This window comes from Diplotaxodon limnothrissa, linkage group LG3 (assembly GCF_057381915.1).
Source record: "Diplotaxodon limnothrissa isolate DT_005_m linkage group LG3, D_limnothrissa_male_GT1.1, whole genome shotgun sequence".
NCBI lineage: Eukaryota > Metazoa > Chordata > Actinopteri > Cichliformes > Cichlidae > Diplotaxodon > Diplotaxodon limnothrissa.
The window spans coordinates 38680112-38695273 of NC_140598.1; the positions used below are offsets into that span (position 1 = coordinate 38680112).

A 15162-nucleotide genomic window follows, 5' to 3' on the forward strand; every position below is an offset into this window, starting at 1 on the left:
CCCCAGTCAGAGACCAAAAAAGCTTATTAGAAAGTATAACAGCAACAAATAAGGTGAGAGAGCCTCTCATTGGTTAATCTTATCAGGGCCGTGCAGAGAGGTTTAAAGGGGCGGGTGCTCAAAGTTAAAAAGGGGCACATTGAACCAGGCTGAATAACAACAACACACATTCATCAAGAATCTAATATGGGAAGGGCAGGGCTGTGTTGATCTGAGACTGTAGACAGTAAAAAGTCCATAGGAGAGATGGTAGCTGATTAAACAAGTGTCATGAGATAATAACAAAATGCAAAGATTGGTGACAGCGCTTGGAACCATAAGGCAACAAAAAACTGTGAGAAATAATTTAGGCTCTGCCTGTGATTCACTCTTTGCTTCTCTTCTTCCTTCCATCCCATCATTTCATATATCACTCTCCACTTGCTGTCTATCTGAGAACAAGGCACAACTTGTTATTGCAATAAACTATAATCTAATTATCCACACCTAACAACTCTTGCACTTAATCTATAATAAAATGATAACAGAAAAATGTTATAGCACTGCCTTTAGTAGCCTCACACAGCTCCTGCTGTTTCCTCCTCATGTCCTTACCAGGCATGTGCACATAAACCTTTATCAAGTCTAAACTGCTCCATAGAAGAAGATGGTTTGCAAACAGAAGCCGATACAAAAACACTTATATGTAAACTGAAGGAGCTCCATTAGCACCAGAGTTAATTAACAGCATATTTTTTAACTCCTTCAGAACTTATAAAGCTGAGGTAGCATTAAAATTGTAAGAACTATAACAAAGCAGCTGCTAACCCTTTTACTTTCAGTTTATGGTTAGCATTTGTGCTAGTCACACATTGTACCAATGAAAAATAAATACATTGTGTGAATAATGACAATGTTGTGATGTGAATAACAATCCAGCTAGGATGAACTAACATGTTTCAGATTTGGGATAAATAGTATTTTTGGGTGAAGTGATGATTAAACTTCTCTTTTCCACATGTTTTAGCCTAAACATATCAACATGGGATGCAGCAAGTCAGAGAGGAAAAAAAAATGGAAAAATCACTGAAAAAACAAACAAACTTGGGAATAAAAGTGCATAAGTTTGTGTTAAATATGGGACAGTGGAGGATGATGTAAGTGTGCACTGCTCTGTGGTACAGCTCTGAGGAATTTTGACAATACTTCAAAAAACTGTCAGCAGCCTCATTACAGTCTCAGGAGTGATCTGTAATGGGCTGCTACTTCACATAAATAGACAGTAGTTATTTACTAAAGGAAAAGTACAAAAATCGCCACTATAAACAAAGCTGGCACTGCATATAGGCTGTTCCTTCCACTCTTCACTGGTGTTGATGTCTCTGCCACAGGTGTTTTGAAGGCAGCTGGGAAGACATTGAACAAGCATGAGTGACAGGATCAATAAATATGAACTTCTGAGAAAACCTAGTCACTAGTTAAAAAAATGGAGAAGCTGGTACAGACTAAGCACTAGGATTACACAACACAACTTCTTTATTACGTTTCCTAGGTGTGTGAAAACAATTTCCAAAAACCACAAACTGGCCATTTCACTCATTACATCTTGCTGCCAGGCTGAACCCTCGTTTGCCTTTAGAGTTGCCTCAGTTCTTCATGGCATAGATTCAACAAGGTCCTGGAAACATTTCTATGAGAATTGGGTCCATTTTGACATTATGACATCACACAGTTATGTTAGCTGCACATAAATTATGTGAATTTTTTTTTTTTAATCCAACGTGTCTGACCTCACAAATGTGCTTCTGGAAGAATAGTCAAAAATTCCCATAAACACTCTTAAACCTCGTGATAAGCCTTTCCAGAAGAGTTGAAGCTGTTACAGCTGCAAAGGGTAGACTGACATCATATTAAACCCTGTGGTTTAAGAATGGGATGTCATTCAAGTTTATATGTATGTGAAGGCAGATGAGCAAATACTTTTGGCGATATAGTGTACAGTCCACTTTGATCTTGAGTGGGCGGGGCTAGTGAAACTATAAAGTGGTTTAACCAGACATGGCAGGAGTTACCCTCTCCATCAGCAAAGCTTTCATTAATCATGTGCTAAACAAGGTATTAAAAGTTTCTAACATAATACATACTCATGAGTTATGATGATAAATGAAGGTGCTTCTATACTTGCAAATGCTACCTGTTTCCACAATAAGTGCAGACTGATCACTGATCTCAGAGCAGTGAAACTGGAGCCAGCAGTAGCTTGGCTAGTACAGTAATCTCCAGTTGTTTCTCTCTTTGATAGAGATTGCACCTTACCATTGTGCTCTTGTTCTGCCGTGCATTAAAAAAAATGTATGTGCACATCTGTCAGGGTACCTCAGTGTTTGACCTAGTGTTTTCCATTTGGACTTTTGTCACTAAGTTTCCCATGTATGTTTCCAGTTTTATTGTGATAACCTCTTGTCTTTGTGCATTATGTTTAGTTCTACTTTGTCTGGGTCATTAGGGTCACTAGTTAGATTTATTCCAGCTGTGTTCTCACCTATTTCCAACTGTTACGGCTGTGGCCATGAGGACCCTGTATGGGCTGTTTTCTTTCTGTGTTTCTGTACTGTGCTTAAGACTCTTTCCAGGTCCCTCCCCTAATGAAGAGTAGTGAGCGGCTGATTGGACCATGGAGCCGCTCTGACAGATCCACAGGGAGAGGGAGAGAGAGTGGAGCGAGCGAGTAGCTTGACAGCCGACGCGGCCCTGACCCTGGTTTTCCCAGCCTGTATTTTTATTGTGTATTTGTGTGAGCGTGAATTGTGAAAGCCGCTCCTAGTGCATTAGCTGAGAGCGTAGGCATTCTTGGGCTGAAGCGGAAGGGGTGAGCCGCCTTTTCTTTTGGAACCGTTTTCTCCTGTTTTCCGGGTAGGGAGTGAGGGATAGCTCTGTCATTTGTTTGTTCTGTTTCTTTCCTAGGGTTTAGTTAGTTTTTCTCTGGTGGGACTTAGTTGGTTTTGTTTATTATTTTGGCCTGGGCTCACCCTGGAGCTATGCTTCTTTTCCTTAAATAAAATCACCTTTTTACTCACAACTGGTTTGGATGTTTGGCTTGGGAACCAGGGCGGGGATTTGTCTCTCTCTCCTCCAACCTTATGTGCGTCCCTACACGCCTAGACTAGGGGCGTAACCATAGCTGGACTGGCCATCGGGCATACCGGGCACTTGCCCGGTGGGCCGCTGGCGATTTTTTGTTTTTATGGGCCGATGGATTTTTTTTTTTTTTTTTTTTTAGGAAGGGTATATATAATGAAAGGTGTTGGATGGGCCAATTGGTCATGATCGACTCTGGGCTGGACCAATTACAGCCGAGGAGGCTGGATGCACCCTCCCCCTTGTTTAGCAATCACGTGATTTTCGCGCATTGCATGCCGGGAACTCGTGGCAAAACAATCCAAGTACCGGCATCAAATGCAAGCATTTGCAGCACCGCAAAACGTTCATTCTCCGGTTCCAATACCTTCTTGTTTTTTCTTTGCCGCACAAAAAAGGAATGTACAAAACAAAAGGAGAACAATGCCGGTCCGTACAAAGACAGACTCGACGAAAAGACAAAGAAAAATACGAGGAAAAAATCAAACCAGTGAAAGGGTCAGACCCTTACGAGCACACAGAGTGGACAAAAGACGTCAGCGTGCTGCCCAACTTTCACCACGCTCAGATTTATAATTATACGGTTCTTGGAGTGAGTGCATACACTCATGAAGTTTAGTAACTTCAGGTCACTGCAACAAGCCCAGGTACAGTTTACCGACGGATGGGTACAGGACCTTGAAATGCACCGTGTAGAACGAAAGACCATCGTACGAACAAAGGTAAGTTTACCAGTCTCACAAATCGTCGTCATAGATACACATTCGTTAACCGTTTATTAATATAACCTTTGAGCTCAACGGTAATTAATTAGTAGTGGAAATAATTTCTGGTAGCATTACAGAAATGTAGCAATGACAATAATATTGTATGTTGTAATCGCACTGGACAATTAGTGATACAAAACAACTGTTTTACCCTGTGAATAAAAGTATATGTTTTTGTCAATGTACCATAATAACAGAAGCGAAACGCAATATTGTGTCAGGACAATTCACTATTTATGCACAATAAACACAATAAACAAAGGAGCATAGCACGACAATTTCTGTTCAGCGCCAGACTTGCTTGTAACCTATATCACCAATTATGTTAAGAAAAATGACGTATTAACTACAACAGAAGACTGACCTTTGTGGGAATGCTTGGAGCAGACTAACATGTGAGCTGAAGTGTTCTGAGACGTTATATTTGGTATATCCAGACCATCTGTCGGCTCTTACTTCGGAAACATGGCTTAAAAAATTTCTCTTCAACGACGTAATCCGATAAAAAAAAAAAAACGATCTCTTTACCCGTCGGCTTCCCGTGGCTGTCATGCGACCAGCTATTGCAGTTAATAATACAACAGCTTCTTGGCATTTTTTGGGTTTCTTTTTATCGCTAATACCTCTTGCCACAAGTTCCCAGAATCCTTTGCGGTTTTACCCCTGAATGACGTCACATTTTCAATCTTTATCCTGGTGGGCCAGTCTCTAGTCAAAATTCCCGGGCCGATTTTTTGTCCCAGTCCAGCCCTGGGCGTAACACCAACCCTCCTCATTATCCAGTTCTTTTAAGCCCTCAATGCCCCTGCATTTGGGTCCTCTCTCCATTTTCCACCCACTGAACATGACAGAATGACGAGACCTGTGACTCGAACACGGAATGGACCCAGCGGATTCTGAAAAATATGAGCTGCAGTAGTCAGCGCTTTCCTTTTTGGAAAGGAAACTGAGGTGGAAACCATGGTTCATGCCAGCTTTTCCTCCTTGACATGGCTCAGCAACTCTGCCTCCTGTCTGGGCTCTCCAGAGACTAATCACCCAGTTTCTCTGCTCCCTCCGCCAAGGGGAGGCAAGGCTCCCGCTGCTATTGCTCTTCTCATGCAGAGCACTTCCCTTGGGTGAGTGATATAGACATCCTCCTGCTCACCCCAAGTCAAAGATTCTGTTCACTCTGCTAAAGCGCTAGTGACTGTTCAGTACCCAGCTACATCCATAAAGACTGTTCTGCCCTCTGAGGCTTTCACGAAGGACATTTACGACTTTGAACCTGATCATTTTTCTCCTCCTGTGGTCATGCCAGAACCTCTCTCACTGCCTGTTTCTGCTTGCAGAGTGGTTCAGACCCAACCTACTACTACTACTTTAGTTTCCTGGCTTATGGTGGCTAGGGCACAGCCAGTCCCTGTCCTGGTTCCTAGAGGGGCTAGGGCTCAGCATGTCTGTGCCAGTTCCTCAGGTGGGGGCAACTAGTGTCCAGCCATCGCCTGCTCCCAGAGCGAGGGCAGCTGAGACACAGTCCACTCCTTCACCCGTACCTGTTCCTCGGGTGGGGAGGGCTGGTGTCCAGGGAGTTCCTACGCCTGTTCCTGCTCCTAGGGTTAGGGAGGCCAGGACCCAAACCATCCCTGCACATTTACCTGTTCCTCATATCGCTGTAATAAAACCTTCTTAGCCAGCCTGGAGTCCTGCATTTGGGTCATCTCTCCATATATTGTGAGTGTAGTTGATGGGCATTAGCCAAGATGGCATGTGAAACTGCTTACTTGTTGAATTCAGTTGTGTAAACCCGCAAAGAGCAGCAGGTCAGCTGAACACATCATGTACACTAAGAAAACCTACTGAAGCTCATATTAATTATGTAAGTTGTGATTATTTTCCCCATGCTGAGACACTACACAGGTCTTAGGGTCCCCCCACCTGCTGAATCCCACTGTAATACCATACTAATTTCTCTTTTTAGGAGTGGAGGTAAAGTTACTCTCTACAATGTAGGTAGCACGAAAAAAAAAAATCTATAAAATTTACTGTATGTATCCTACATAAGCAGATTCAAACAGAGTACATTCATTGCAATTCTAATATTATATTTTGATAATATAGCATGGGGTTTAGTTACCGTTTCATTCAAGGAGATACCTTTAAAGTATTAAGTAGTATTAAGTTGGCTATGTAGATATTTTAATATACAGTTTGTGAATTTTCCCAACCTGAAATGACACATTTGTTTATTCTTTTTATTCATTTATTTTTTGACTGTGATAAAGCTGGAAAAATGTCCCTTAGTGTAAGAAACACACTAATTGGGTATCCCTTGATTATTCAGGTCAAAATATTTCTTTCCTGTCTAGTTATTGTCCTGGATACCAACAAAGGAGATGGTGATGTCGTCTTACCTTTAACATTGAGGTCACATGTTTTGTAGCTACTTTCTCTGTTAAGGACAATCACACAGTCGTATGTCCCCGTATCGTTGAGCCTCACATCAGTTAAAAGACATTCAAGCCGTCCTTTCCTGGCTAGCCGTGGATTACAATGTAGTCGCCCTCTGTAGTTCTCATCTGGGTACACTTCAGTGTCACTCTCACTGTCATAGAAGAAAATCTGTGTCGTCCTTCTCACATTCATTAGGTCTATTAGCAGGGAGTCAGGAGGCCTGTTCGTGTCAAAATGGAGCAGCCAGATCATCGTGACGTTAGTGTTTTCTTCTGCACAGTAGACCTCCTGTTTTGCACTCACAGTGAATTTAGTCTGACCTTCAGGGGTTAAAAAGAAACCAACACAGAATAATTAGGAGTAATTAAAAAAAATGCTCAAAACTAAATGAGTATATAAGCAAATAGCGGACAAATCAAGCCGTTAGACTGGGCGTTCAAATTCATTAAGCACACTGACAAGCTCAGAAGTTAGACTGCTCTAAAGAAAATAAATCTAAATACATTTTTTTAAAAGTTTAAAGTATGTACATGTCTGTATGTGTACATGTACACACCCTAAAAACAATTCATCAAACCTGTTACCACCACTTGATTAAATGCATGGCTGTAACAGAAAAACTCAAATTTATTATTGAGATACGTCTTCTGAGCTTTTGGGTTCTGTTGACTTAATAATTTTGGTAATTACATCAACCTAATATTGCACTACCACATGTAAGTAATGCTACTATTTAGCAATGTTATTTAGCCATTTTGAACTTTAGCATATGAATGGATAAGACTTATATACATATATTATAAATTTTGCTATCTAATTTCAATCACTTTCTTTTTTTTTAACCAGAGTTAGAAGCCTTTAAACTGTGAATACGTCTGTGAGAAGGGGTCCTGTAGAGTTGGTCTGTTTGCCTCACACGTTCTGTCTTTATAAAACTTGCCTAACACATTATATTATATTGTAAACTATTTCGGTTACGCTTGTGATAAAGCTTAACTGAAGTATCGCTCTTGATCTTAAGACCAGTATCTATCACTATTACCTTTCTTGGAATAGTTGCGTTTTTGGAAATACTATGTTAATATGACAATATTAATGATATCAGAATCCTTTATTAATTCCTAACAAAATTATGTAAACAGTTCCCAGGAGTCAAACCCAGGCCGCCTAGGTGGAAACCAGAAGGCTTAACCACCAGACTATATGGGAATATGTTAATAAGCTTTCAGTAGTATGATCCTGGCAAAGACTATGTGACTCTACTTGCCATTAAAACTTTACATAAGCAATGTGTGCTTTGAAAAGAAAATATTTGTGAAGCCTGACATTTTTTTGTAAAAATGGTAGAAGTTTCTCGGGGAAATAACCACTGCAAGCCTTGAATCTACTTTTATGGCTAAACTTGACCACTGGACCCCAAAACTGATGGATGTAGTTTCATCAAGGGAAGTGAGAATCGGGCAGATCAATGACATGCGTCTTGAAGTATGATAATTATTAAAACTTTGGCTTCAAAATTCAATTTGTTGGTTTATACTTATTTCAATACTTAGAGTTTTTTCTTAAATGGCACAATCGAAGTACCCACTGAACCTGGAAGAGAACCTTTTCATGGAGTTTGGTGGGCTTGGTGGTTATCACTATTGTCTCACAGCATGAATGGCCTGGGTTCAATTCCACCAATTTCTGTGTGGGTTTTACATGTTTGTTTGGGTTCTCCCCAGGTACTCCCGCTTCCTCTCACAGTTCAAAGACAGGCAGTTAGTGGTGGGGACAGGTTAATTGGAAACAATAAATTGCCCATAGGAATGAATGTGAGTCACTCTCTCACAACTTTGAAATCATGTTGCAAAACCCATTTATTCAGAACTGCATACCCTTCATCATGATTCCGTCTTAGTCACTTTAGGTCACATCTTGATCAATAATCGCCCCATATCACACACATGTCAGTGGCCCATTCAGCATAGGTGTTGGCCATTGCAAAAGGCTCCTTAAAAATTTTAAATAAGGAAATTAGGGCTTCACTTAATCATTTCAGTGTCTGCATGACAAAATAGAAGTAGAAGTGGAAGAGGGAAACAAATTTAATAACAAACTGGAAATTTCTAATTAATTATTATAACTTGAGTTAGATATATTAACCAAACATCTGCTTTGGGAGGAATATAAAACAAAAAAATAGTGAATCTGTTTTTATTGACTTGTATTATGATATCGTAATTTTAAAAAATAAATAAGAACTAAACTGATGATCTAAATTAATTAAGATTTAGTTAGGATAACAGTGTATGATATAATCCACTAACCTTTTTTTAGATTTTCTTTAACATACTGAAGAGTTTAAGGCTAACCTTGAAAAGCAGGTGTTTAAAAAAATTGGTGTGCTGATTGGTGACCAGTACACGCCCGGATCTGACAATAAGACTACAATCAGTGTGGTGGAGGGAACAAAAATCCTTGAGGGACAGGACATGCCAAGGTGCTGTGCTCTACACATGTGCATAATATCACATAATAGAACTCTGTTACGCATTGCACAATACTGTTAATTATGTTGTTATGAAAACTGAGTCTTGTATGTGTAAAACTGATTTTAAACGTTTTTTACTGCATTATATAAAAGAAAGATGCAAGACTTTAAGAGGTTCAGAGTGCATAGAAAGTTAACATGTATTTAACAATTGGTTGAAGGTAGTCCTTTTGCTAAATGTTTTTTTTGTAAGTGGAGTTACAGATTCAACACATTTGTTACTGTGGCGTTAAACACATAAAGGCTGATTGTGTAAATTTACTTTGATGTTACAAACGATTTACTGAAGGCTAATGTGTTTATACATTTTGGGGAAAAAACATTTCAAGTTTATTTTCAATGTTTAAACATAAAGTGTTGAAATATCTACAGTTACATATAAAATCATTAGTTGCTTAGACAATGTTGACTTAATTTATTTAAGATTAATTTATTTAATAACCTATTACAAATGCAAAAACAAGAAAACGCTAAAATAAATGATGATGAAGAAAATCAGCAAGTTAATTTTTTTAAATGATTAATGATTAACTTTTGTAATGACTGTGATTAACTGCATAACAGATTAAATACTTTTAAATAATGTAGAAAAATTGTTAAGGAACATATTAATTGGTTGACTTAAAAACATTTTAAGGTGTTTACTCAAAAGTAAGTAAGGGTTCATTAGAATGACTTTTGATTGTAGAGACAAAATTCCCTTAACTTTATATAGTTTGTGGGTTCAATATAATTTTGAAATAAATTGTCGTAACTCAAAAAATTAATTTAAACTGACATTTTTTTAGCTTACACATTTATTTTTAGAATGTGTATGCATTAGAAACAGAAACATTAGGAGCTACTCACCGACTACAGCACAGAAGAGAGTCGCTGTTAATGCTGAGAAGAAGAGAGCTGTGCAGCCTGGCATTCTTCATTGAGCCCTAAAGAGTGAAACCGCAGAACGAGAACATTTAACTACATCATTATTTACAACATTTATTAAATAACTCATATCACAGCTCCAGTAGACAATCAAGTATTTTATTATATAGTGCATCTTAGATTATCAGCTGTTATGTAATACATTTATTCTGACACGTTTTTTTGTTGTTTTGGGGTTGTTGTTTTTTTTTTTTTAATCTTTTCTGGACATCTGGCAGGAACACAGGCAAGCAACACATGGAAGGAGCAGAAAATAATTTAGGCCCTGTCAATGCAAGGCGGAGAAATGCAAACGACCTTCTTTTTTTTTCAATTAGTTGTGGTGATGTTTTCGTGGGTTTCAATTTCAGGCCACTGTTGTTATAACATTCCATTTTAAAGCATACAGATGTCAGGAAAATCGGGAGATTTCATTACACTGTATGATGCAGCAGGCCTCAACACAAATGTACTTACTGTCGTGTCTTTGTTTCCCGACTCGGACGCAGAAGCAGCCTCAATAAAAAGAAACCCAAACTTTGATCGTTCTCTCAAACGTTCTGCGGTAGAATCCACATTTCTGCTCATCCAGAGCTCCGACTGTTCATCCAGCTGCACATGGCTCCCAACATGGGGAATAAATAAATGACGCAGCTTTTCAAGCAGAAAAAACTTTCAGGACTTCCTCGTTAGTTCAGCCGAAAAGCCCACCCTTTCAAATTTGCACACGTCTCAAGCCCGTTTCATAATTACAGCTGTCCAACACACTCAATCAAACGCGGTCTAGTATAAACTTCATCTTTATTAACCGAACAATCTGTAACAGCGTTTGACAATATTTCAAAATAATCACTGAAATATCCTTTACATTTAAAGCATTCGGTCCCTACAGCTGTCTGTTGTTACATCTGCTTCGCATGTTTTGCTGTGGTTCCCCATTATGTAGCAGGCGCGCGGGGGGGGTGACTCACGGCATTTCCCTACACACTTGTTAAATAGCGGAGTGGTAGAAGTCTGTTGTCAGAGTATTGTCTGAGCAAATGGTAATGACTCAGTCGTGTTTCGTGTGGAAATCCTCCAGTAATCAAAGTCTTTTTGGGATTATTTTCGCCTGTTTTACTGCCACCTTGCTTCGCTGTCACCCCAGCCGTCCACAACCTGAGGGTCACTTCAGCGCTCGCCAGTCTGCCTTACCTTTCCTTCGTTTGTCACCTTTGGATGTCAGTCACCCTGCCCGCCTACACTATCATGGCCAACCCCGCCACGAGGTCCACGCACCTCGTCCGAGTCCTCAGTAAATGTGTGACAAGTAAGCGCTCCAATTTTTAGACTGAAAAAAAGAAGACTGACCACCTTCTTGGGTTTATGTGTTTTGAATTTAAGTGTTAATTTGACTCAGTTGTTTAAGTTGCTGCCAAAGTAAAACATCTGTGTGCAACCAATGTCCACCATTGAAGTATCTCACCTTTCCCTGTTTACTAACACTCGAGTGTCTCCGTGTGCGCGCTCCCTCGCCCCCTTAATGTTTTTGTGTTTTTCATTCTAAATAAATCTGTTTCACTACTACCAAGCGTGTCTGAGTGATCTGCTACCGGGGTCCACTTGTGTTATTTTTAACAACCGTTTGATGCATGGTTACAGGACACATTATTCAAAAATACTTTGTACTCCTCATCCAGCGTGGACGGACAGGAAGTTCATACAGACTGGGAGATGAAATAAATGTAGCTGCAGACAGAGCATAGAAATAACGTAAAGTGACAAAACGTGTTAGTTGTTTGAGGAGTCACATGAGTATATATGTCACTAGTTTAATGTTTAATCAGAATCAGAAATAATAATGATGCTTTACTGCTTTGAATGGTTTCTGTTTTGAGATGTTGGGCCGCAATTTAGCAGAACAAACAACAAACACATAAAACAATATTAAAAGCTCATATTTCACATTTCCTCTTTTACCACAGTGAGAAGGGCCTTGAACTGTGTGGGTTGTGGGGAAGGGGAACTATGTGTTCTAACCAATGACCATAATTTAACTGCAAAGTCTGTCAGTCTTGTCAGACACAAACAGAGTTCAGGGAATTTATCCAAATTCAGTTCATTCAGGTTTTCAAAGACTTGGGTTTACTGTATATTGCCGCTATTATCAGTGCCGGCTTTTGATATGGGCGACATGGGCCGTAGCCCAGGGCTGCATCGTGGTGCATCATGTATTAAAAAGAAAAAAAGGTTGCTCGCACCCTTACTGCCCTGACATCATGCCAGTGCATTCTTGCGATCGCAAAGGCCGTTTTCTATTGCCCATTTGCGTACTGGGTGCCCTCCATCCATGAGGTGCGCCTGCTGCTTGCTGCACAGGGAGGAGAGGGGCGGGACGGCGGGGATGCTCTGGCTGGCTGCGGCATCTAATAACCAACTCGCAATATAAAACAAAATAAAAAAACAACAAAAAAAAAAAAACTAGGGCTATCAAGGTTAACGCCGTTATCGCTATTAAGGCAATTAAAATTTTTAACACAAGCAACCCATCTGCAGCGCAGAATGGACAAACTTTGAGGGAGGGAGTGCACCAAAACAGGCTAGGACCAGGGGTGGTCCTAGCCTGTTTTGGTGCTATTATCTACAGCTGACCCGAATTCATCAAATTTTGCAAACACAAAATGTTGTTGTGGCGATTAGGAGGTTGAAGGTTTCACAGTCATGGGGTAAACCCCACAACGCTGCCCTGGGGAATTCCACCCATATTCTCTGGGTGAAATTCCCCAGGGCGGCATCGTGGTGGGGGCGTTTGAAACACTGCAAATTACTAAGAAGGCACCCAGGTCTGCAACACCTGAGACACGGGCGTGGTTCAGAGTGTAAAATAAATAATTTATTAACAGAAATGTAAAACAGACATCAGAAGAGCCAATAATTTATTTGCGTGTGCTGTTAGCTGTTTCAGAGCTGTGGCTTACCAGTGGGCGATGCATAAATAATCACAAACCACGGATGATCTTACCACCAGGGCAAGTAGTCACCTCCACTTTAGGCCTTTAGATCGTGAGTAAAAACATAACTTATTAATAGACTCAAAATCTGAAATCAAATATGTCCTCTGTGATTAACACTACTGCACAAACATATTGGTGACCTGCAGCTAATAAAAGGGCATCATTCCAGTGATTTAGCAAAATTAAGCATTTATAAATCCATCTTTCAGAAACCAAACACTCAAACTACCAAATAAATTTAATCTTCAGTTTAGAGCAGATGACCTATCGATTAGTACTGTGAAGATGTTACAGAAACAAACTTCACTAATTAGATAACTTACATTAAAAAAAACATTAATAGCTTCCATAGATCCCACATGTGGTGTAAGCGCCAGACGTCTGCTTTATATTTTATTTGCGATTGAGTTCATGTTTGTTTTATTATTCATAGATTCATTACATAAGTGCAGTAGTAGCATGAAACCCTGTGTGAGAGGGAAGGGGAGGAGCATGGACAGAGAGGTTAGGAGTCTCACGGTTTTCTGACCGTGTACACAGCTAGTATTGGATAACTGCTATTTTTTGGAATTTTCATGCCTTTTTTGGAAGGAGTTCATTGTTACATGCTCAGTTTGTAATAAATAAAACAGTCTTCAAACCATAATGCAACTGGAAGCATTTCTTTTGGAAACCAGGAACACGTGTCAGCCATAGACTCCCCTTTTTTGAACTTGGTTTATTGGAAATTACCCTACATTTAGTCAGAAAACCTTCTTGCTCCTTTTTTGGGAAAAGGAATACTGAAAAGGATCATGTTTAGCAACGCCGTGCACTGTGGATTGAAGGCAATAGCCTACTTGGAGGAAGAATCACGGTAAGCAGTGAAAACAAGCTTTGCTACTGTGGAAATTTGTCATAATGCATGAGAGTGATGAAGAACTAGTGTGTGGAAAAAGAGAACCAAAAATGACAGAAAAGGCTGTCGAGGAAAAGCTGCACAGGTTGACCCAGTCTAGAAAGGCTAAGCTAGGCCACCTAACTAGCCAAGCTAATCAGCTCGAACGGCTAATGGAAGATGATGCTAACGTGAATGCTGTTAAGCAGAAATTGCGTTTAGACTACCAAGATTCATTTGGAGAACTGTGTAAGATGAATGATAGTTTGAGAGTATTAATGCATGAGGAAGAATTTGAAAAGGACCAAAGTTCTTGGTATGAACCTAATGCTAGTCGTATTCGTGGATTTATGCAACATGTGGAAACGTGGGTTAAAGCAGCTGAGGAGCGCACAGAACAAGCTAGACAGTGTGATGCAGACATCCAGCCTTCCGACAGTGTTTCTGTGATGTCCGCTGCATTAAGCAGTAAAAGCAGGAGGCGCAGGTCAGCCGTTGGGAGCCAAGTGTCCACTGCTTCCTCAGTACGCCTCAAAGCTGAAATGGAGAGAGCCACATTGCTTGCACAAGCAACTGCTCTCAAACAAAAACAAGAGCTTGAACGACAGGAAACTGAGTTGAAAGCAAAAAGAGAGCAGCTAGATCTGCAAACTGCTATTGCCGCCTCTGATGCTAAAATAAAGGTATTAGAGAATTTTGAAAATGAGCGCTCGTCACATGTGAGTCCTGCATACCCAACGACTATTGATTCTGGATTCATACCATTACCTGTAAGTCAAACTCCAGTCACCAACACAGAAAATGGATATGGGGAATTCATGCCTTTACAAAATCACCCTATTGGTACGCAGCAGTCTAGAGTGGATTTTGCAGCAGATGAGCAAGCAGTTGAAACACTCTGTACTGTTATGACACGTCAGAATAATATAACAGAGCTGATGGTGAAACAACAAAAAATGATGACATTGCCACCTTTAGACATCCCTGCCTTCAGTGGTGATCCTCTAGATTACAATACATTTGTAAGCGCCTTTGAGCACGGAGTAGAGTCTCGCACTGAAAGTCCTAAGGATCGCCTCTACTTCTTAGAGCAGTTCACTAATGGACAGCCGAAAGAGCTAATAAAGAGCTGCCTTCATATGAAGCCAGATGTAGGCTATCACAAGGCTAAACAGCTCCTCAAAGAGCATTTCGGAAATGACTACAAAGTTGCTGTAGCCTACATGAACAAGGTCTCAAACTGGGCACCTATCAAGCCAGAAGATGCAGAAGCTTTAAATGCGTTTTCACTCTTTCTGACAGCTTGCTGTAACACCATGGCAGAAGTGAGTTACATGGAGGAACTTGATAACGTCGCAAGCCTGAAAGCCATTGTAGCAAAACTTCCATACAAGTTACGTGAAAGGTGGAGATCTGTTGTGTGTGGTATGCAAGAGCGAGGCGACAGACGAGTCAAGTTCAATGATTTGGTGGAGTTTATTAATAAACAAGCCAAAATTGCACTTCACCCTGTTTTTGGTGACATAAAGGATAGCA

General features: G+C 40.2%; 1 protein-coding gene across 1 annotated transcript; it reads right to left on the reverse strand.

Annotated features, from left to right (window-relative positions):
* Positions 1-1272: 1272 nt before the first annotated feature.
* On the reverse strand, positions 1273-8204 carry LOC146635788 (programmed cell death 1 ligand 1-like). The gene is made up of 3 exons (XM_085348998.1): positions 8195-8204; positions 6278-6637; positions 1273-1385 (listed from the first exon to the last, which is right to left on the reverse strand). Exons 1-3 carry the CDS (start codon positions 8202-8204, stop codon positions 1273-1275), a joined length of 483 nt encoding a protein of 160 aa, XP_085205124.1.
* Between the last annotated feature and the right edge of the window lie 6958 nt (positions 8205-15162).

Coding starts and splice junctions, on each gene's coding strand:
- LOC146635788 (XM_085348998.1), bottom strand. Junction 1,386..6,277: donor ATGTGACCTCAATGTTAAAG/GTAAGACGACAT, acceptor ATGTCTTCCCAG/CTGCCTTCAAAACACCTGTG.